Source organism: Myotis myotis, unplaced genomic scaffold (assembly GCF_014108235.1).
Source record: "Myotis myotis isolate mMyoMyo1 unplaced genomic scaffold, mMyoMyo1.p scaffold_m19_p_1, whole genome shotgun sequence".
In the NCBI taxonomy this organism is placed as follows: Eukaryota; Metazoa; Chordata; class Mammalia; order Chiroptera; family Vespertilionidae; genus Myotis; species Myotis myotis.
This window is the reverse complement of record NW_023416313.1, coordinates 130,639,998-130,663,020: the sequence shown is the minus strand read 5'-3', so window position 1 is coordinate 130,663,020 and position 23,023 is coordinate 130,639,998. Positions and strand designations below refer to the sequence as shown.

Here is a 23,023-nt window from a genome sequence, read left to right as displayed (position 1 = left end):
GTTCATCCTTCTGTTGTTCTGGTACCCCTATTATTCATATGTTGTTTCGTTTCATGTTGTCCCAAAGCTCCCTTAGGCTCTCCTCCTGTCTTTTAATTTTTTTCTCCAATTGCAGTACGTTTTGGGTGTGTTTTGCTTCCTTGTCTTCTAATTCACTAATTCGGTCCTCCACTTCTCCTAGTCTACTGTTGATACTTTCAATGGAGTTTTTCATTGCAGCTATATCACTCTTCATTTCTTCTTGGGTCTTACTTAAGTTGTTGATTTTTTCATCTGTTTCTTCTAGCTTCTTCCATATGTTATCGATTTTTTCATCTGTTTCTTCTTGCTTCTTGCAGAGGTTGTCGATTTTTTCCTCCATCCGGTTTATGCACTCTAGGGCCCTTATTCTGAATTCTTTTTCTGTCATGTTGCATGCCTCTGTATTACTTAACTGCTTTTCTGGAGAGTTCTCCTTCTCTTTCCTTTGGGGGTTTCTTTGTCTACCCATGTTTGATCTCACTGACATATCTAGACGTTGAGTCGTTCAGTGGTTGCTCCCTTGGTGGCAGTGACTCCTTGGTCTGTGGTTGCTCTTCGGGCGGTTGCGGTAGCAGCTCCTCCTCAGTTGGCAGCAGCTCCTCTGGTGGGTGCTGTTCACAGCTGTGGTGGCTCTTCTGGCTGGTGGGGCAGGTTTCACGTACAGCTGCTGTTCCTCAGCAGAGGGTGTGGTGCTCAGGAGGTTGCTGTTGCTTGGATCTGCTGCGTTGATTTAAAGGCACAAAATACAACACAACAAGGCACCACGTACCAGGCACTATACACAAATATATTCACGATATTAATAACCCCAAATAAAGGTGACCACCTGAATTAAGAGAATTAGGAGATAAGGAAGAAGGAAGAGAAAAAGATAAAAGAGAAGAAAGAAAAGAAAAGTAGGGACCAAAAAAAGGAGTGCAAAAATGAAATTGGGAAAAAGGAGGGGGGAAAATAAAAGCGAGAAAAGAAAAGAAAAGAAAAAAAAAAGAGCAAAAAGAGAGAATGAAGTGGAAGAGGGGTAGAGACTTTTTTATATGAGGAGAATACTCCTATAGAACAGCCATTAATCCCAACAAATTCCAGCAACAGCTCCCTGGAGATGAATGCAAACTAGAAACAACCAATAATATAACGATGAAAATAGAATGGAGAACACTAATCCCAAAATAAAATAAAGAGAAAATAAAATGGCACTTTTAAAAAAATGGTAAAATGGTAGCAGTAATAATACTGGTTAAAAATTAGAAGGTAGTAATTAAAAGGGTAAAATCAGGTGATGGAAAAAGAAGAAAAAAAAAGAAGAAAAAAAAATTGGTTTCTTAGTTAAAAGGTGAAAAAAGAAAAAAAAAAATTGCAGTAGTGAAGGTCCTTCGGTTCTTCTATTCTTCAGTGTGGCTCGCCTTAGACCTGCCAGGTATTCAGGAGAGTGTTGAGTTTCCCTGCGATACACTGTTCCTCTGTGTTGTAAACCACAGTCCTTATTTTAAAGCAAGCCGCATTTGTTTCCCAGACTGCCTTATTTTGTGTTTAGCAAAGAGTCAGTTTGTGGGTCAGCCTCTGGGTGGCAGTGTTCTGGGGTTGCCCTCTGAGGCTATAGGGCCTCTCTGTCCAGTGGAAGTTCACTGCCCAGATCTGGCTGCGTAATAGTTAGTTACTGGCGCTGTGTTGTTGCTGGGATTGAAAATCCCTCTATAGGCCAGACCCTGTTAACTCCCAGGGACTGATCAGGTTATTTTAATCCTTGATCTCCTACAGGGTGGAATCTGGGTGTGGCTGTGCTCCTTGCCTGGGGGCTGGGGGGAGGAGTCTCACTCTCCGGAGAGAATGGCTGCCCCAGTCCTGGGCTCAGGGGTGTCTCAGCACTCAATTCGCTGCCACCTCTCCCGGCCCCCCTTCTCTCCTCAGTCTCTCCCCAGATTCCACTCCTCTGCACCCTCTCCCTCTCTTCAGCACAGGTGAGTGTCTGCATCCGAAATGTCCCATGAACAGGATTCAGTAAAAACAAACAAACAAACGCCGGCCGCGGAAACGGGAAAGGCTTGGTTTCTGTAAGCTTCTTTTCTTACCGGGACTGCATGGTCTGGTCAGCTCTTCAGGCTGCCCCCTTTAGGCTCAGTCCTCTGTGATCACAGAACCCAGCTCTCAATTCCCCGGCGGCGCCAGGAATCCCGAGGTTCTCCTTTCCCCCGTCAGGGGCTGTGCCTGTCCCAAGGGACGCGGCTGTCTGCCACGCGGTCTCCCTCCAACTCTCTGGGCTCAGAGGTCTGGCAAACTTTCCTGCCCAAAACCCTGGTTTTTTTACCTTTCCAGAGGAGTTCTGCTCTTCCCGGCTGCAAACTGTCTCACCAGCTGAGCAATTTCGCCAATTCGGGGTGGATGCTATTAGTTTCAGCTGCTCACTCCATTTGCTCCGGGACACGACCTGGGACACGTCTGCCTATATCGCCGCCATCTTCCTTCTCCGGAACCTAACATTTAGATGTGATAGTGATATGCAAAATTTAAAATAGTGATTATTTTAAATTTAAAATAAAAGTTTCATGATTTTCAGAAATGATCTTGACTTCTCTTAAACTCTGAATGGCTGATGGGTTTACCAAACTCAACAGTGACTGTGTCCATGGAGCAGGATTCCAATGGGCTTTCACTTGCTACCTCATATAATTCTTTATACAAGTTTTGTTACTTTATCTTGTTTGAATTTTTTTAAATGTTTTTGTTGATTTTAGAGAGAAAGGAAGGGAGAGGGAGAGAGAGAAAAACATCAATGTGAGAGAGAAACATCAATCAATTGCCTCCTGCACACACCCCAACTGGGAGCAAACCCACAACCTGGGCATGCACCCTGACCAGGAATTCAACGAGGGACTTTTGGTGTATGAGACAATGCTCAACCAATTGAGCCACACCAGCAAGGGTTTGTTTGAATTTTAAAAACAATAATATGAATGATTTTTAATTTGAAAAGGAAAGAGTTTTGGACTCTACATCTTAAAACAGGTTTTTAAGGAAGTGATTTGGATTAGTTGGGAAACAACTAAAGGAATTTTGAAATTCCAAGGAAATGGAATTTTGCAAGATAAATGTCATATACTAGTATGAAGTCTGGGAGGGAAGCTCAATAAAGAACAGAGGGGAAGTTACCTGGATGGAAGGAAATGCCATACCTGGAGATCAAGTGTGGGGTCTTGGACCTACATTGTGGAGGGCAGGGTATTTAGATTTGATCTACTAGGTATAGACAGGAAAATTAGTGTGTGTGTGTGTGTGTGTGTGTGTGTGTGTGTATGCACATATGTATTTTTATATAGTACTAGTAGTCCAGCGCGATTTAAAATTGTGCGGCACTGCCCACTCCTTCTCCAGCCTTTGAAGCAGCCATGGCCACTGCTGATCAGCCCCTCCCCCAGCGCAGGCACGTGGAGGCCCTTGCTGCCCTGCCCCCGACACTGTGCATGCAACTTCCTCCTGTCCAGTTGACCCGTTATGTGCCCTGGTTAATTAGCATATTTCTCTATTATATCTACCTCCCCCCCCAGTGCACAAATTTTTATGCACAGGGCTTCTAGTCTATCTATAAAACCCTAATATGCAAATAGACCAAACGGCAGAACAATTGCACAACTGGTTGCTATGACGTGCACTGACCACCAGGGGGTGTGCGCGGAACATGGCGGGATGGTGGAGCAGGTGAGTGGGGGCACCAGACCAAGGTGGGGCACTGGTTGCTGTCATTGGAGCGAGCCTCTGGTGGTTACTGAAAATTCTTTGCTCCCACACACCGCAGTCCTGCCAGATGCTCGCACCTGTTGCTGGTGCCCGGCACTGGTCCTGATTGCTCAGTGCCGGTCCCAATTGCTCGGCACCATCAGCGGGTATGAGTGGCGGCTGCTGGCCCTGACCACCCCTGAGGGCTTCTCCACCTCCCTCTGCTCCTGAGGGGTGATCGAGGCTGTAGCCGCTGCTCACACCTACTGATGGTGATGGCCTACTCGCACCCACTATTGGCACCAGCCCCAATCATTCCGCGCCATCAGAGGGTGTGAGCGGGGCCAGCGCTGTCAGCATGTGGGAATGGTGGCAGTGGGAATGGGGCTTCTAGCAGACAGGGGACCGGGGTCCGTGGTAGGAGGGGCTGAATGGGGTTGCGGAGGATGGGCAAGACCTGCCCCTGTGCCCACCATAGCCTCACGGCCCACAGTTCCTTTCAAGGTGCACAAGTTCATGCACTGGACCCCTCGTGTGTGTATGTGTGTGTGTGTGTGTGTGTGTGTGTGTATGGTATAAAAATAATTTTCAGTATTTATTTATCAGAATAACACACTTTTGTCCATTGATGGATGAATGGATAAAGATGATTAACACACACACACACACACACACACACACACACACACACACGAATACTATTAAACCATTAGAAAGGAGGAATCCTAGTCATTTGCGACAACATGGATGAAACTTAAGAACATTATGTTAAGTGAAAAAAATAAGACAGAGAAAGACAAGTAATGTATTATTTCTCTTATATGTAGAATTAAAAAAAACTCAAAGAAAAAGAATTCAGATCTGTGTTTACCAGAGGCAGGGATTGGGAGTGGGGAGTGAGATAACTGATGAAGGTGGTGAAAAGGTACAGAGTTCCAGTCATAAGATAAATAAGCTCTAGGGAGGTAATATACAGCATGATGACTCTAGCTAACACTGCTGTATGGTGTATAAGGAAGTTGTTAAAAGAGCAGATCCTAAAAGTTTCATCAGGAAGAAGTTTTTTTCTTTTTTTGGTATTTATATGAGATAATGGATGTTAACTAAATTTACAGTGGCAATCATTTTATGATAAGTCAAATCATTAAAGATACTGTACATCTTCAATGTATACAATGCTGTATGTCAATTATATCTCAATAAACAGAAAGAAAATTACATATTTCTTGAACACTGTATGGAAAAACGAATTAGTACAGCATTTCCTTAAATACTTGAAAATTCACAATAAGATGATCAAGAACATCAAGGCTAGAGGTGTTATTTAATGGTTTTTAGTAGCGGTTTTAGGGTCTTGAGGGTCAGACATTTGGAATTTTAATATTCTGGGACACAAAAATCAATTCAACTTCTTTTCTTGGTTTTGTTTCTTTTAGACAAGGAGTTCTCTGGTCACAGCTATTTTATTTTGAATTTTAAATGCCAGTATTCCTCATTCTCAGATACAGAGTTTCAATTTAAATGAAACCTTTACAGCATAAGTTGACCATGGGAAAGATTATAAACAAAAGTTTAAGGATTTCTTTTCCCTTTTTTCTGATTAAAAATGTCTGGACAGCTCCTGCCAGGGCTTTGAGAAAAGGCCTAAGGGGACACTTGAAGTGATGTGATGACTGAAGGTTATAGGGAAACGTACTGTTTTCCAGTGTGAGGTCAAGGACTTTATAAATAGTTTTCAAAAATCGTCCCATCTGCCAAAATGTTTGGTCACACCTGTGTCAGTTTCAGCTTTTCTCTTTTCTCTCCCATGGTGATCTATCTTCACTTCTTGTAATTCCTCCCATTTTACTGAGCTAAAAGATTAGAAAAATCTGCTTGCTGCCCATATGTGCACCACATTCTACATTCCCTCACTTCTGCTAGGAAATGAGTATTCCCATGAAAAAAGAACCCCAAGTTAGTAGGCTCACCACATGCTGGGCTTCGTACCCCGTTGACCAAAGTTGCCAATTTAAGAGACCAAAGTTGCCAATTTAAGAGGTTCCGTCAAAGTTGCCAATTTAAGAGAGGTGCCTTCAAAGCCCAAGAAATTCAGGATAAGCTGAATCCATTTTATCGCCACCACCCAACTCCATTTCTCAGGTTGGCTTACAAGTCTTGATTTTATCATAGATTTTCTCTTTTCAGATCATAGATGTAATAATACTCCCTGTAAAAATTCAATCAATACAGAAATATATGAAAATGAAATTTTAAAAACCACTGAACCATGGACACTCCCTGCCTTCAAGATAACTGTCACTAACAGTATAGTGTCTAGGCATGTACACACATCCATACACAGAACATTTGATGTTTAAAGAAAAGTGGGATCATATTGAACAATGTTATGAACAAACTTCTGAGTGAATAGGTGGTAGCTTGGTTGTTCATTCAACAAACACTTGTGGAGAGCCTGCTGTGGGGGAGGCACTGTTCTAGGAATGGCAAATGCAGAGGCAAAGCAGAGAGTGTTTCTGGATTTGTGTATATTCTGAAGGGGAGAGACAGGCAACAAGCATGCAGACTAAGAAGTAAGATAATCTCAAATAGGACAGGTGCTATGGAGAGAAGCATATGCTGTGCTGTACACCTGAAACTAATATAAAAAAGTGTTGAATTAAAAAAAAGTTGAACAATTTTATGTAATGCCATTGTTGTATAATAAAGCATTTGGCTAAAAAAAGAAAAGAAAAGAAAAAAGAATGATGGGAGACTGAATGCCAGAGGCAGGGAAGGTCTCTGAGGAGGTGGCCTTTGAGCTGAAGCCTGAGTGACGAGGAGGAACCAGGAACCTTGGAGGGAGTGTTTCAGACAGTGGGAAGAATAAACTCAATGAGGAGACAGAAACGCCTGGTGTGTTGAAGACAGTCTGTGTTTCTGAAGCTTAATGAGCATGGAGAGTGGGAGGCAGGCAGGGGCCAGATCATGCTGGGGCCCTTGGGCTGTGTTGGGATGTTTTTTAAAAAAATGTAGCTTTATTGTTGAAAGTATTACAGACTGTGTTGAGAGGTATTATTACAAGGGTGGAATTAGAATTACAACTCTCTGAGAAAAAAGGATGGATTGTTCAATAAGTGGTGTTGGAACTATTGGCCTTTCATGTTGAAAGTGAAGTATTTTTGCCACATCTAATCTAATAAAAGAGAAACATGGTAATTGGCATACGACCGCTACCCTTCCCATTGGCTAATCAGGGAGATATGCAAATTAACTGTCAGCCAAGATGGCGGCCGGCAGCCAGGCAGCTTGAAACTAACATGAGGCTTGCTTGCTCCAGTGATGGAGGACTCCAACGTTCCCCGCCTGCCTTGCAGGCCTCTGAGCCTGCAGTTTAAGAAACATTGTAACAAATATAGACGCTTTCAGCAAGCTGGGATCTCAGAGCTGGAGTCAGAGCTGGAGTTATACATTGTTTCAATTACCTACTTTCAGCAGCGGAGGCCTAAGAGCTGGAGCCTCAGAGCTAAAGCTGGCCCAGAATTAAAAAAAAAAAAGAAAAGAAAAAAAGGAGCAGTTGGGAGCTTCCGTCACCCGCCAGCCTGAAAACAGCACTCAGCCCCTCACCCAGACTGGCCAGGCACCCCAGTGGGGACCCCCACCCTGAATGGTGTGTGACCAGCTGCAAACAGCCATCATCCCCTCACCCAGGCTGGCCAGGCACTCCAGTGGGGACCCCCACCCTGATCCAGGACACCCTTCAGGGCAAACCAGCTGGCACCCACCCATGCACCAGGCCTCTAACCTATATAGTAAAAGGGTAATATGCCTCCCAGCACCGGGATCAGCATGACAGGGGGCAGCGCCCAAACCCCCTGATCGCCCTGTGGCTCTGTGTGTGACAGGGGGTGGGGCCACAACTCCCCCCCCCCCCACAGGCCCTGCTCTGTGTGTGACGGGGTAGAGCCATAACCTGCCCATCGACCCTGCCCTGAGTGTGAGAGTGGCGGCACCCCAACCCCCTGATCGGCCCTGCTCTGTGCGTGACAGGGTACAGAGCCGCAACCCCCCTGATGGGCCCTGCTCTGTGAGTGACAGGGGGAAATGCCCCAACCCCCTGATTAGCCCTGCTCTGTGCATGACAGGGGGCGGTGCCGCAACCTCCCCATCGACCCTGCCTTGAGTGTGACAGGGGATGGTGCCCCAACCCCCCAATCGGCCCTACCCTGAGCGTGACTGAGGGTGGAATCACAACCTCCCGATCGCCCTGCTCTGTGTATGACGGGGCGGCGCCCCACCTCCCCAATCAGCCCTGCTCTGAGCCCGACCAGGGGCTGCACCTAGGGATTGGGCCTGCCCTCTGCCACCCGGGAGCAGGCCTAAGCCAGCAGGTCGTCATCTCCTGAGGGGTCCCAGACTGCTAGAGGGCACAGGCTGGGCTGAGGGACCCCCCTCCCCCCCCCCAAGTGCACAAATTTTTGTGTACCGGGCCTCTAGTTATATATAAAATTAATGATAGATGGACAACAATTCCCATACATGAAGTTAAAAGATTAACAAATATTGGGAGAAGATATTGGCAACATGTATGTGGGAAAAATAATTGATATAATATGTTGAATTCTTACTTATTGATAAAACTAATAACTAAACAAGAAGATAAACAAAGGCTGTGAACTAGCAATTAACAGAAGAAAAATGTGTATGGTCCTTAAGCATAAAAAAATAATCAGGCCAGGAAGGAGCTTTAGATTAGAAGACCTCTACACACACACACACACACACACACACACACACACACACACACACACTCACCCATAATCAGGGAAATGCAAATGAAAACAGAACAAAATGAGGTACCATTTGATAGTCATCTGGGTTGGCAAAAACTTAAAAGTCCTACACCAATGAGATGAGGGCCCTCTCTTGTGCACTGGTAGTGTGCATGGAGAGTGCAGCTAGTGTGCATGGGGAGTGCAGCTACTTGGAGATCATTTGTCACATATGATAAAATGCATATGATAATTCTCCATGGCCCCGCAATGTCATTGCTAGTCTCCTGTCAGAAGGAAACTCTTGTGTTTCTATAGATGGAGGGGGTATAAGGGCACATGTTTGTTTTAGTGGAAATTTTTTTTAAAAAAAACCCTAAATGCTCATGTGTAAATGGAATGGATAAATAAAATGTAGGTGGCTATTCAGTGAGATATAATTCTATATAGAGGTTAAAAAGAAAGAGCTAGATCTATCTATCATCTATCTATCTATCTATCTATCTTTCTATTTATCTATCAAAACATGGATATCTCTAATAAACATAAAATTAAATGTCAACCCCATGTACAGTCGAATACATACAAATAGCATAATACCATTTCTTAGGCTAAAAAGAACACACAAAAGAATCCTGTATAATAAAAGCGTAATATGCTAAGTGTTTGACTGATGGGTCGACCATTCAGTTGACAGCTCGACCAGTCGATATGACAAGCACTGACCACCAGGAGGCAGACGCTCTGACCCGTAGGTTAGTTTGTTTCTGGGGTCTGGCCTATCGGGACTGGGTGAGAGGGCCGGACATGCCCTGGAGACCTCCTGTGGTCCCTCCCCGGCTGGCTTCCATGGGCTCTAATCAGGACTGGGCGAGATGGCCCTGATCAGCTCTGATCACCAGCCAGGCCAAGGAACCCCACCCGTGCACGAATTCACACACTGGGACTCTAGTACTCAATAATAATCAGTTGTTGACAAAGTACAACTAAAATCTGATCCACCACCTGTTTTTGTATGGCCTATAAGCTAAGAGTGGTTTTTACATTTTTAAATGCGTGGGAAACATTTTTAAATGAGTGATATTTAATGACACATGAAAATGATATGAAACTCTCATTTCTGTGTCTGTAAATAAAGTTTTATTGGAACACAGACAAGTCCATTCTTCTACATGCTATCTGTGAGCTGCTTCTTCTTCTTCTTCTTCTTTTTTATTTATTTATTTTTTTACAGGGGCATAAGTGAGCTGAGTTAGCCATAGAGACTGCGAAGCTTAAGACATTTATTACCAATTCTTTGCAGAAAAACTTGCAGACCTTTGTTCTATATTGTTCATGGACATTATTTTGTAAATGGCAAGAAGTATACACATCTAATTCATGATGGTGGCTATGACTAGAGGAGGAAAAGATGATTCAAACTGAGGATAGATGTCAAGGGGTTCTGTACTGTTTATAAATGTGGAAAAACTTAAAAATTGTCAATTCATGTTTGTCATATTAAATCCTTGTACTTTTCCATACTTAAAATTTTTTAATTGAATGTATTGGGGTGACATTGATTAATAAAATTATACATATTTCAGGTATACAATTCTGCAATACATCATCTGTATATTGTATTGTGTATTTACCACCACAAGTCAAGTGCCCTTCCATCACCTTTTATCTCCCCTTTACCTTCTTCTCCCTCCCCCCACACCCAATTCCCTCTGGCAATCACCATACTATTGTTTGTGTCCATGAATCTTTCTTTTCTTTGCTTAATCCCTTCATCCTTCTCACCCAGTCCCTAGCCCCTCTCCCCACCACAGCTGTCAGTCTGTTCTCTGTATCCATGAGTCTGTTTCCACTTTGTTAGTGTATTTTGTTCATTAGATTCTACATACAACTGAAATCATATGGTACTTGTATTTCTCTGATTGGCTTATTTCACTTAGCATAATACTCTCCAGGTTCATGCATGTTGTCACAAAAGGTAAGATTTCCTTCTTTTATGTGGCCAAGTCATATTCCACTGTGTAAAGGTACCACTGCATTTTTTATCCACTCATCTACTGATGGCCACTTGAGCTGCTTCCAAATCTCAGCTATTGTAAATAATGCCAAAATGAAGATAGGGGTGCACATATTCTTTCAAATTAGTGTTTCAGGTTTCTTTCGATATATTCTCAGAAATGAAATTGCTGGATCATAAGGCAGTTCCATTTTTAATTTTTTTTTAAAAATATATTTTATTGATTTGTTACAGAGAGGGATAGAGAGTTAGAAACATCGATGAGAGAGAAACATCCATCAGCTGCCTCCTGCACACTCCCCGCCAGGGATATGCCCGCAACCCAGGTACATGCCCATGACCAGAATCGAACCTGGGACCCTTGAGTCCGCAGGCTGACGCTCTATCCACTGAGCCAAACCGGTCAGGGCCATTTTTAATTTTTTGAAGAAATTCCATACTGTTTTCCTCAGTGGCTACACCAGTCTACATTCCCACCAGCAGTGTACTAGGGTTCCCTTTTCTCTACATCCTCGCTAACATTTCTTGTTTGTTTATTTATTGATGGCAGTCATTCTGATATCTTATTGTGGTTTTAGTTGGCACTTCTCTGATGATTAGGGATGTCAAGCATCTTTCCATATGTCTGTTGGCCATCTATATGTAATATTTGAAGAAGTGTCTATTCAGGTCTTTTGCCCATTCCTTAATTGGATGTTTATTTGTTTTAGGGTGTTGAGTTTTATAAATCCCTTATAAATTTATGATATTAAACCCTTATCAGATGTATGGACTAAAATGTTCTCCCATGCATTAAGTTATCTTTTCATTTTGTTGATGGTTTCCTTTGCTGTGCAAAAACTTTTTAGTTTGATGTAGTCCCATTTGTTTATTTTTTCTTTTGTTTCCTTTACCCGAGGTGATATATCAGAAAAAAATATTGCTGCCAGAAATGTCTGAGACTTTACTGCCTATGTTTTCTTCTAGGATATTTATGGACATGAGTCTAACATTTAAGTATTTAATCTATTTTGAGTTCATTCATGTGTACGGTGTGAGAAGGTGGTCTAGTTTCATTTTTTTCCACTTATCTTTCCAATATTTCCAACACCATTTATTGAATAGACTATCTTTACTGAATTGTATGTTTTTGCCTTCTTTGTCAAATATTAATTGACTATGAAATCGTGGGTGTATTTTTTGGCTCTCTAGTCTGTTCCATTTATCTATATGTCTGTTTTTATGCCAGTACCATGCTTTTGATTACTCAGGCCTTATAGTATAGTTTGATACCAGGTAGCATAATTATTGGTACACAAAAATGCAACTGATTTCTGAATTTTTTTTTGTATCCTAATACTTTGCTGAATTCATTTATAAGTTGTAGTAGTTTTTTGGTGGAATCTTTAGTGTTCTCTATATGCAGTATCATGTCATCGGCTAGTAATGACATTTTTATTTCCTCCTTTTCAATTTGAATGCCTTTTATTTCTTCTTCTTGCTTGATTGCTTGTGGCTATGACTTCCATCTCTATGTTGAATAAAAGTGGTAAAGCAGACATCCTGTCTTGTTCCCAATCTTAAGGGAAGCACTTGTAGTTTTTGACCACTGAGTATGATGTTGGTTGTGGGTTTGTCCTATATGGTCTTTATTACATTGAGGTATGGTCTCTCTATTCTCACTTTCCTGAGAGTTTAATCATGAATGGGTGCTGGATTTTATTAAATGCTTTTTCTGATTATGTGATTTTTATCCTTCATTTTGTTTATATGATGTATCACATTTATTGATTTGTGAATATTGTACCAATCTTGCATCCCCAGAGTAAATCCCATCTGATCATGGTATGTGATGCTTTTAATGTATTGCTGGACCCAGTTTGCTAATATATTATATATTGAGGATTTTAGCATCTATATTCATCAATGATATTGGCCTCTAATTTTCTTTCTTTGTAGTGTCTATATCTGGTTTTGGAATTAGGGTAATGCTGGCCTTGTAAAAAGAGGTTGAGAGTCTTATAGTTTGAGAAGGATAGGTGCTAGTTAGAATTGAATGCTTGGGAAAATTCACCTGTGATGCTATTTGGTCCAGGACTTTTATCTGTTGGGAGGTTTTTTGTTTGTTTGTTGTTGTTGTTTTGTTTTGTTTTTTCCGGCTTCAGTTTCACTAGTTGTAATCTGTCTATTCAGATTCTCTGATTCTTTTGATTCAGTTTAGGAAGATTGTATGTTTCTAGGGATTTATTCATTTCTTCCAGATTGTCCAACTTGTTGGCATATAGTTGTTTGTACTGTTTTCTTAGAATCCTTTGTATTTCTTTGGTGTCAGTTGTTACTTCTCTTTCATTTCTGATTTTATGTATTTGGGTCATTTATTTATTTGAGTTCTGTAATGTTTGTAAATGTGAATAAATTTAAAAATTGTCCATTCTGCTTGGTGGGAATACCAATGTTTGTTATGTTAAGTCCTTGTATTTTTTTGTGCTTTTCTAAAGCCTTAGAAAAGTTAAAAGGAAAGTATATTTTGTAGACATTTTCCTGTTTCAATGGGTACAAACTATTGTATACGTTCTGACAGTGGGTAGTAGTCTATTTTAGAGATAACAGAAATTTTTTTTGAATATCCTATTTATGAACATGTAAGTTGTTTCACGTTTTGCTATCATGAATAGTACAGCAAATATTTTCATATTGCACCTTAACACATTTGTGTAATTATTTTCATTGAACAAAATCCTAGAAGTCAAATTCCTTGGTCAAATAAAAAAGTCTACATTTACTTTATTTTAAAAAATCTTTATTATTGCAAGTATTACATATGTCCCCTTTCCCCCCATGGACCTATCTCACCCCACCCTACGCCCCACCCAGGCCTTCACCGCCCTATTGATTATGTCCAGGGGTTATGCATATATCCATATGAGTTCATTGCTTGATCTATTCTTTGCCCCCAATCCACTCCTGCCTTCCCTCTGAGGTTTAACAATCTGTCTGATGTTTCTATGTCTCTGGCTCTATTTTTGTTCATCAGTTTATGTTGTTCATTAGATTCCACATATCAGTGAAATCAGGTGACATTTATCTTTCTCTGACTGACTTATTTCACTTAGCATAATTTTCTCCAGGTCCATCCATGCTGTTGCAAATAGTAAGAGTTCTTTTTTTTATAGCTGTGTACTATTGCATGGTGTAGATGTACCATAGTTTTTTATTTTTATTTATTTTTATTTTTATTTTATTTATTTATTTATTTTTATTGCTTAAAGTATTACAAAGGGTATTACATATGTGTCCATTTTATCCCCCCGCCCTAGACAGTCCCCTAGCCTCCCCTATCCCCCAATGTCTTATGTCCACTGGTTATGCTTATATGCATGCATACAAGTCCTTTAGTTGATCTCTTACCCCCCTACCTCCTGCCCCCCAACCCTCCCCGGCCTTCCTGCTGCAGTTTGACAATCTGAGGCAGCTCTGCCTCTGTATCTATTATTGTTCAAAAGTTTATAATGGTCTCTATTATCCATGAATGAGTGAGATCATGTGGTATTTTTCCTTCATTGACTGGCTTATTTCACTTAGCATAATGCTCTCCAGTTCCATCCATGACGTTGCAAATGGTAAGAGTTCCTTCCTGTACCATAGTTTTTTAATCCACTCACTTGCTGATGGGCACTTAGTCTGTTTCCAAATCTTAGCTATTATAAACTGTACTGCTGTGAATATAGGGGTGCATATATTCTTTCTGATTGGTGTTTCGGGTTTCTTAGTATATATTCCCAGAACTGGGTCAAATGGCAGTTCCATTTTTAATTTTTTGAGGAAACTCCATACTGTTTTCCATAGAGTATGCAACAGTCTGCATTTCTACCAGCAGTGTACGAGGGTTCCCTTTTCTCCACATCCTCGCCAGCATTTGTTGTTTGTTGATTTGTTGATGGTAGCCATTCTGACAGGTGTGAGGTGGTACCTCATTATCGTTTTGATTTGCATCTCTCAGATGATTAGAGACATTGAGATTTTTTTCATATGCCTCCTGGCCATCTGTATGTCCACTTTGGACAAGTTTCTATTTAGGTCTTTTGCCCATTTTTAAGTTGAATTGTTTATTTTCCTTTTGTTAAGTTGTATGTATTCCCTATAAATTTTGAAGATTAACCCCTTATTGGATGTATCATTGGCGAATATATTCTCCCATGCAGTGAGCTCTCTTATTATTTTGGTTTCTTTTGTTGTGCAGAAGCTATTTATTTTGATGTTGTCCCATTTGTTTATTTTCTCCTTAGTTTCCATTGTCCTAGGAGTTGTATCAGTTAACATATTGCTAAGAGAGATGTCTGAGATTTTGCTGCCTATGGCTTCTAAGATTTTTATGGTTTTCCATCTTACATTTAAGTATTTTATCCATTTTGAGTTCATTCTTGTATATATACTATACATTCTTGTGTATAGTGTAAATTGGTGGTCTAGTTTCATTATTTTGCATGTATCTGTTCACTTATCCCCGCACCATTTATTGAAGAGACTATTTGACTCCATTGTATGTTCTTGCCTCATTTGTCACATATTAATTGAGCATAATGGCTTAGGTCGATTTCTGGGTTCTCTGTTCTGTTCTATTGACCTATATGCCTATTCTTATGCCAGGACCAGGCTGTTTTGTATTATAATTTGATATCTGCTATTGTGATCCCTCCAACTTTGTTCTTCTTTCTCGAAATTGCTACAGCTATTCGGGATCTTTGTTTTTTATTCCATATGAATTTTTTGAGAGTTTCTCTATGTCTGTGAAATGTGCCATTGGTATTTTAATGGGAATTGCATTGAACCTATAGATTGATTTGGATAGTATGGACATTTTAATGATGTTAATTCTACCAATCCATGAACACAGTATATTCTCCCATTTGTTTATGTCTTCCTCTATCTCTTTTTTTCAATGTCCTGTAGTTTTGTGAGTACAGGTCTTTTACCTCCTAGTTAAGTTTATTCCTAGGTATCTTAATTTTTTTTTTGTAATTATAAATGGATTTTATTTTTTTAGTTTCTCTTTCCGTAAGTTTATTATTGGTGTATAAAAAAGCCATAAATTTCTGGGTGTTAATTTTGTATCCTGCTACATTGCCAAATTCCTTTATTATGTCTAGTACTTATTTGATGGAGCCTTTAGGGTTTACTATGTACAATATCATGTCATCTCTGAATAATGACAGTTTTACTACTTCTTTTCCAATTTGGATGCCTTTTATTTTTTCTTCTTGTCTGATCACTATGGCTAGCACTTCCAGTATTATGTCGAACAGGAGTGGTGAAAGTGGGCATCCCTGTCTTGTTACTGTTCTTAGGGAAAATGGTTTTAGTTTTTGCCCATTGTGTATGACAGTGATGGCGAACCTATGACATGCGTGTCAGAGGTGACACGCGAACTCATTTTTTTGGTTGATTTTTCTTTGTTAAATGGCATTTAAATATATAAAATAAATATCAAAAATATGTCTTTGTTTTACTATGGTTGAAAATATCAAAAAATTTCTATATGTGACACGGCACCAGAGTTAAGTTAGGTTTTTTCAAAATGCTGACACGCCGAGCTCAAAAGGTTCACCATCACTGGTGTATGATGTTGGCTGTAGGTTTGTCATTTAAGGCTTTTAATATGTTGAGGTATGATCCCTCTATTCCCACTTTGTTGAGAGTTTTTATCAAGAAAGGGTGTTGGATTTTGTCAAATGCTTTTTCTGCATCAATTGATATGATTATGTGATTTTTGTCTCTCAGTTTGTTTATGTAATGTATCACATTTACTGATTTGCAGATATTGTTTCAGGCTTGCTTCCCTGGAATAAATCCCACTTGGTTATGGTCATGATTTTTCTAATGTAATTCTGGATCCAATTTCTTAGAATTTTGTTGAGGATTTTAGCATCTATGTTCATCAGGGATATTGGCCTGTAATTCTCTCTCTTTGTAGTGTCTTTATCTGGTTTTGGGATTAGGGTAATACTGGCTTCATAGAAAGAGTTTGGAATGAGTTGTTTGTAGTATTTTTTACAATCCTTTGTATCTTTGGGGTCAGTTGTTACTTCACCTCTTTCATTTCTGATTTTGTTTATTTGTGTCCTTTCTCTTCTCTTTGTTTCTTGGTGACCCTGGCTAGAGGGTCATCAATCTTGCTTATCCTTTCAAAGAAGCAGCTCTTGGGTTTATTGATCTTTTTTATATATATTTTTGGTCTCTATGTCATTTATTTCCGCTCTGATCTTTATTACAATGAGGCCTTGACTTACGAGTTTAATTCGTTCAGTGATGGAGCTCATAACTCAAATTACTTGTATGTCAAATCATAAAGTGAATGAGTGAGACACGTGATGCTGGGCTGATGTTGTAGCATTCACTGTGACGTTCACTGTGCCAACTAGCAGTGGGGTATCTGAAGATGGCTTGTAACCCAAATTTTAGCTCACAACTCAAAGTAAAAAATCGGCCGAGAGATGGCTCGTATCTTGAAAAACTCATTAGTGGGGACACTCGTAAGTCAAGGCCCCATTGTATTTCCTTCCTTCTGCTTACTTTGGGCTTTTATTGTTGCTCTCTTTCTAATTCTTTAAGTTGTAGGGTTAGATGGTTTATTACCAGTTTTTTTATTTATTATTTATTTATTTTTTTGAGGTAAGCCTGTAGAGCAATGAATTTCCCTCTCAGGACTGCTTTCACTGTGTCCCATAGATTTTGGATGGCTGTGTTTTCATTGTCATTGTTTCCAGGATGTTTTTTTATTTCTTCTTTGATCTCTTTGGTAGCCCAATCATTGTTTAATAGCATGCTATTGAGCCTCCATGTGTTTGATTTTTTTCATTGTTTTTATTGTAGTTGATTTCTAATTTTATGCCATTTTGATCTGAAAAGATGCTTGATATAATGTTTATCTTCTTGAATTTGAAGATTCATTGCCTGTATCCCAATATGTGATCTGTCTTTGAAAATGTCCCATGTGCATTTGAGAAGAATATATGTTCTGTAGCTTTGGGGTGAAATGTTCTGATAATGTCAATTCCATCTGATCTAGTGAGTCATTTAGGATTGCTATTTCTTGTTTAGAGCATTTATCCAGTGGTGTCAATGGGGTATTAAAGTCCCCTACTATGATTGTGTTGCTGTCGATCTCTCCTTTGATATCTTCCAGAAATTTTTTTTATGTATTTGGGTGCTCCTGTATTGGGTGCATATTTGTTTACCAGTTATATCTTTTTGTTGAATTGCTCCGTTTAGCATTATGAAGTGGCCCTCCTTTCTTGTTATGGCCTTCACTTTGAGGTTTATTTTGTCAGATATAAGTATTGCTACCCCAGTTTTTTTTCATTTCCATTTTCTGAAAATTTTTTTCTATCCCTTCACTGTTAGTCTGTGTGAGTCCTTTGTTCTGAGGTGGGTCTGTTGTATACAGCATATATATATGGGTTATCCTTTCTTATCCATTTAGCTACCTATGTCTTTTGATTGGAGTATTTAATCCATTTACATTTAAGGTTATTATTGATAGGTACTTGTTTGTTGCCATTTTTATTCTTTATGCCCATATTCCTTCCTTGTTTTCTATTTCTTCTTTCTACAACAGTCCCTTCAGCATTTCTTTCATTGCTGGTTTGGTGGTAATAAACTTCCTTAGCCTTTTTTTTTGTCTATGAACTCCTGATTTTACCTTAAATTTTGAATGATAGCCTTGCTGGATAGAGTATTCTTGGATTTAGTTTCTTGCTTTTCATCACCTTGTATACTTCATTCTCTTCCTTGTGCCCTGTTTTTTTTTTTTTTATTGAGAAATCATTTGATAGTCTAATGGAAGATCCCTTGTAGGTCACTTTCTGTCTCTCTCTTGCAGCTTTTAAGATTCTTTATTTGTCTTTTATGTTTGACAATTTAATTATGATGTGTCTTGGTGTAGGTCTTTTTGGGTTCATCTTGATTGGGACTCTGTGCTTCTTGGACTGTGTGACTTTTTTCTTCCCCAAATGAGGGAAGTTTTCTGTCATTATTTCTTCAATCAGGTTTTCTATCCTTGCTCAGCTTCCTCTCCTTCTGGCACCACTATTATGTGTATATTGTTTCATTTCATGTTGTCTCAAAGCTCCTTTAGACTCTCCTCCTGCTTTTTAATTCTTTTTCCAGTTGCTGCTCTACTTGGGGTTTTTCTACCTTGTCTTCTAACCCACTGATTTAGTCCTCAGCTTCTTGTAGTCTACTGTTGAAGCCTTCCATTGTTTTCTCTATTGCAGCTATGTCATTCTTCATTTCCTCTTAATTCTTACTCATGTTGATATATTTCTCAGCTCCTTATAATTCTCATTGAATTGTAAGTAATTCTCATTCAGAGGTTTGAGCATCTTTGTACCTATTACTCTGAATTCTTTCTTTTACAATTACTTGCCTCAATTTCATTTAGTTCCTTTTCTGGTGATTCCTCTTCATTCCTTTGGGGTTATTTCTTTGTCTCCCAATTTTTGCTCTCCTTTTGTATTTGTTTCTTTGTCTTAGATCAAACTGCTGTGCCACCAGATTTTTTTGGGGTGGTCCTATGTGGTAGGTGTTTTGTGGGCCCCAGTGGTGCAATCTCTCAGATTTCCTTAACTGGGTGTTTTAGGAAAGCCCCATACTTAAGTTATTTAGTTTTTTCCTGATGTATTTGGGTTTTTAATGTTATTGTCCCCTTTTTAGATGGAGTCTCCTCACAGGTTGTCTGACTATGTGTCTCACCCCCGACCTTATTGTGTAAGCTGTTGTGGATGTGCTCAGGGTCCAGGCTCCCATGGTAAGGGTTGCCTGCAAGGTCCCACTGGCATGCAAGTCATGGGGTCTCAGATCTCATGGCTGGGGTGGTGTGACTCACTGGTGGGTCCGGAGCCCACAGCAGGGTGGCGTGCAACTCTGTGACTCACTGCAGGGTCCTGAAGCCCTTGGCCAGGGTGATGTGCATTCTGCAACTCTTTGTGGGGGTCCAGGAGCCATCTTCCAGGGTGGTGTGCACTCTGGGATTCACTATGAGGGCCCGGGAGTCTACAGCCTGCTTGTCCTGGGTCCCAGAGCCTGCAGCTTGGGTGGTGCAACTCTGGCCGGGTGGCATGCATTCTGTGACTTACCATGTGGGTCCTAGAGCATGCGGCTACATCTAAGTTTTTGATGTGTGTTGCCAAATGGTCCTTCCAAAGTGCTGCATCAAGTTATTATCTTGAAAACAGTGAATATTATTATTTGCCAACTGGTAGGTGATAAGTGTCAATTGTCTTACTTTGAGGATGAAAATTTCTTCATGAAATAACAGGCTATTTGATTTCTGCTTCCCTGCAATGCCTGCTCAGGGCCATAGGTCCAGAAGAAATTTGTTGCTGAAAAGTAACCCCCAATTTATAGATTGAATCAAGTTATACAGTTTAACCTTATAATAGCAGAAAATATGCCTCAGAAATTCCTAAGGGATTTCGTTCTCTAGCAAAATGAGGCCTGATTTGGAACTGGCTTCTGTATGTCCCTGTAATCCATTTTCTTCCTCTCAGCATCTTACTTTTCTTAAATCCTTTTTGGGATCTCCTGCAAGTATATTTGAATTTTTGAGGTTCTGGTCTTCTTTCCCTTTCTTTTTAGTAGTTTCAAAATCCCAAAGCCCCTGTTAGCACGTTTGTTCTGGACTTAGTCTAAACCTCTTAGACTATCTTCTGAGGTGTCACTAATTTCATTGTTAAGAACCAGCAATCACTAATAATAACACATTATACTTGTATGTCTGTGAGGTCCTTTCCAATTTTTGACTTAGATTGAGTTTCAAGGTTTCTAATTATATGACTCTTCAGCTTATATAGCACTTTTGTGTTCCTTTATCTCATGTGATCTTTATGACTCTGTGATCACTTGTGAAAGAGGAAAGGGGAAAGGTATTCTCAGCCTCATTTTATAGCAGAAATAAAAACTCCAAAAGATTAAATGAATTGCCCAGGATCATCCAGTTAATGGTGACAACACCCTTTGACTCTGAGTTCTATAATCTTTTAAGGTTCCTAGATGGAAATAGAAATGTTTATATTTTTAATTTTATGCTGTAATCTGTAAGATCCTCTAATTCTTTGCCAATTGTGTGCATTTTGGGTAAGTATTTCCAGAACTTGCATACCATTTTAAAGAAGGAAATTCATGATTTTCTACTAACATGTCAAAATGTAAAATTCAGGTTAAAATTGAGTTTCCATGATTTATTCTTTTTTTTTTAAAGCCTGTAATTATATGTAAACTCAATAGAAGGTTAATTGTGTGTATATTTTGGCCTCATTTGATAGGAATTTAAAATTCATTTTGTAATGCATTTATTATAAAGTCAAGGAAGAAAAGCATACATAAGGAAACACATACCAATAAGGTACCCTAGTACAGATGTCTTTCGAAATTCGTTAGCTATTACTGATGATGCTCCAGTTAGAACCATGCAGTTAGAACCACGTGAGAAACATGTTAGCAGGGAATCAAGAGTGGAAAAAAATATATCTGCTTTTTATTAAGACTTGAAGTGTGTTATAATTAGGTTGAGTTTCTACCCAGGCAGCCCCCTTCATGCTGACATCTGCAAAGGGTATATAAAACTGTGTTGAGGTGTTATTTTCTGTGGCTATGTGGACACATGTTAATCAGTTAAAAACCAAGTTTTGGGGAGTCTTTCATGTTGATTCCTGCTAAGCCATGCTGAGAAAGCTTGTGCTTCCCCCATTAGGGGCATTCCCATGTGTTTTACTATTGGAAAAGAATAGAAATTCTTTAGAGCAGTTATAAATGTTTGGTCTTTGATCTGATACAAATCAATGACAATAGTATAGATTTGAGAATGTCAGAATCCACAGCAGATTTATAGTTGTGTGAAAATATAAGTAGTAAAATGCTCCTTTTAAGTTAAGTGATGAAATGTCATGTTCAAATACATCTTTTTATTTGATTGGTAATGTTCTAAATGGAAAGTTAAGCTTAGACTTAGTCAAAGAGAAATGCTCCCACCTATAAAAACTGTTTTTCAAGTATTTTTAATAGATGAATTTATTATTACGTACTTTAATTGGCTGCCATATTTTACAAGTTATTAACAATTGATGTACTCCTTGTCAGACAACAGAAAGATCAGAGTTAATGGAACCAAGGAACCCATAGAGTTTAAATCGAATCAATGGTTTGGAGCAGCAGTGAGAGCTCACAGAGGGAAAGTGGTGGTGAGTATGAATCATGGGCTGTGGGGTGGCTCTGGAATTAAGTGTACACAGAAATGCTTTAAAAACTCATATTTACAAAAACCCTTTCATGCAAGAACATGTCAGACTTTCAATGATAATCTTATCAACATTTTAAAACAGAAATTGAATACTTAAAATTAAATAATCTATTTTGCATTTTTAAACCATATGAAATAAAGCTTTTTTTCCAGAAGATCAATGAGATATTTTCAAATATTTCAAAAACAACTAAGGAAGATAGGAAAATAATAGCTCCACCTTACAGAGGTACATTGAAGAGCTGATTAAAAATAGACCAGAAAAATAGGACTACTATTATTAGAATTCATTAAAAGTTAATCTATGGTGGTGTCATTGATCCTTTTTAGGACTAAAGGAAAGCTTTATTTAAAAATATAACTACTACTTACATGGTTCTCTGAGTACATTAATACTTTTTAAAATAAAATAAAAATCTCACTGCCAAATAGCTTTCAACTTTAAAATGCTATGACTTCATGATTCTATTCTCTTATTATTCTGAGCAATAACATATGTCTAAATTATTGAGAAATAAATGACTGCATTAAGCTAACCGTAATTTTTTTTGTTTTGTCAGGGGACTTTTAAAAATTGTTGGCTTTAATTTCCTTACAATAATAAAGCAGTAACTTTGGCTTTTAGGATTTTTTTAAAAAGCTGTTTACATTATGATTTAATAAAGAAAATGCCTTGCTTTATTTGGTGTGTGGTTAACCCCCCAAAAGATTTTGACATAAAACAGGTAATATATAAAATATACATAGCCCTTTCTAGTTACAAACCTAGCGTTTACAATATGCTCTTGTATTGTATTTGCACTGATATAGTTCTCACATTCCAGAATTGGTAAAAAAATTTTTATACTTTAGTGGTGTATGATTTATGTGGATTACTATTGAAAAGCTAGTTCTATCTAATAAACTATTGGAGGTTAATTTTTTTGTGGTGTTCTGTATTGATTCTTTAAGTCTTAAAAATATCTGTAACATAATTGTTGTGCTTTTATTCGATAATTGTAGATGCCTTCAGAATCATTGAAAAGAAAATCGTATGCTACATTTATAATAAAAGTGATTAATTATGAGGCATGCTTACATTTTCAAGGAAAATGCACAGGAAATAGGATAATATAGAATATATTCAAGTTAATTTTTTTTTTTTATTTGAGCACTGAACTTAGCAGAATCAAGAATTAAATTCTACTCTAAGTGACATTTTTAGAACTTCAAATTTTTGGCAAACAGAAGTATCATTTTGAAGATTATAGG

At 39.0% G+C, this 23,023-nt stretch overlaps 1 protein-coding gene across 1 annotated transcript in view; it reads left to right on the top strand.

Moving 5' to 3' along the window:
* Nucleotides 1-23,023, top strand: part of ITGA8 (integrin subunit alpha 8) — a 209,500-nt gene that overhangs the window by 23,947 nt on the left and 162,530 nt on the right. The window contains exon 3 of the mRNA XM_036352197.1: nucleotides 21,613-21,713. Coding sequence (XP_036208090.1) covers nucleotides 21,613-21,713 — 101 coding nt within the window. The remainder of the gene's footprint in view (nucleotides 1-21,612; nucleotides 21,714-23,023) is intronic.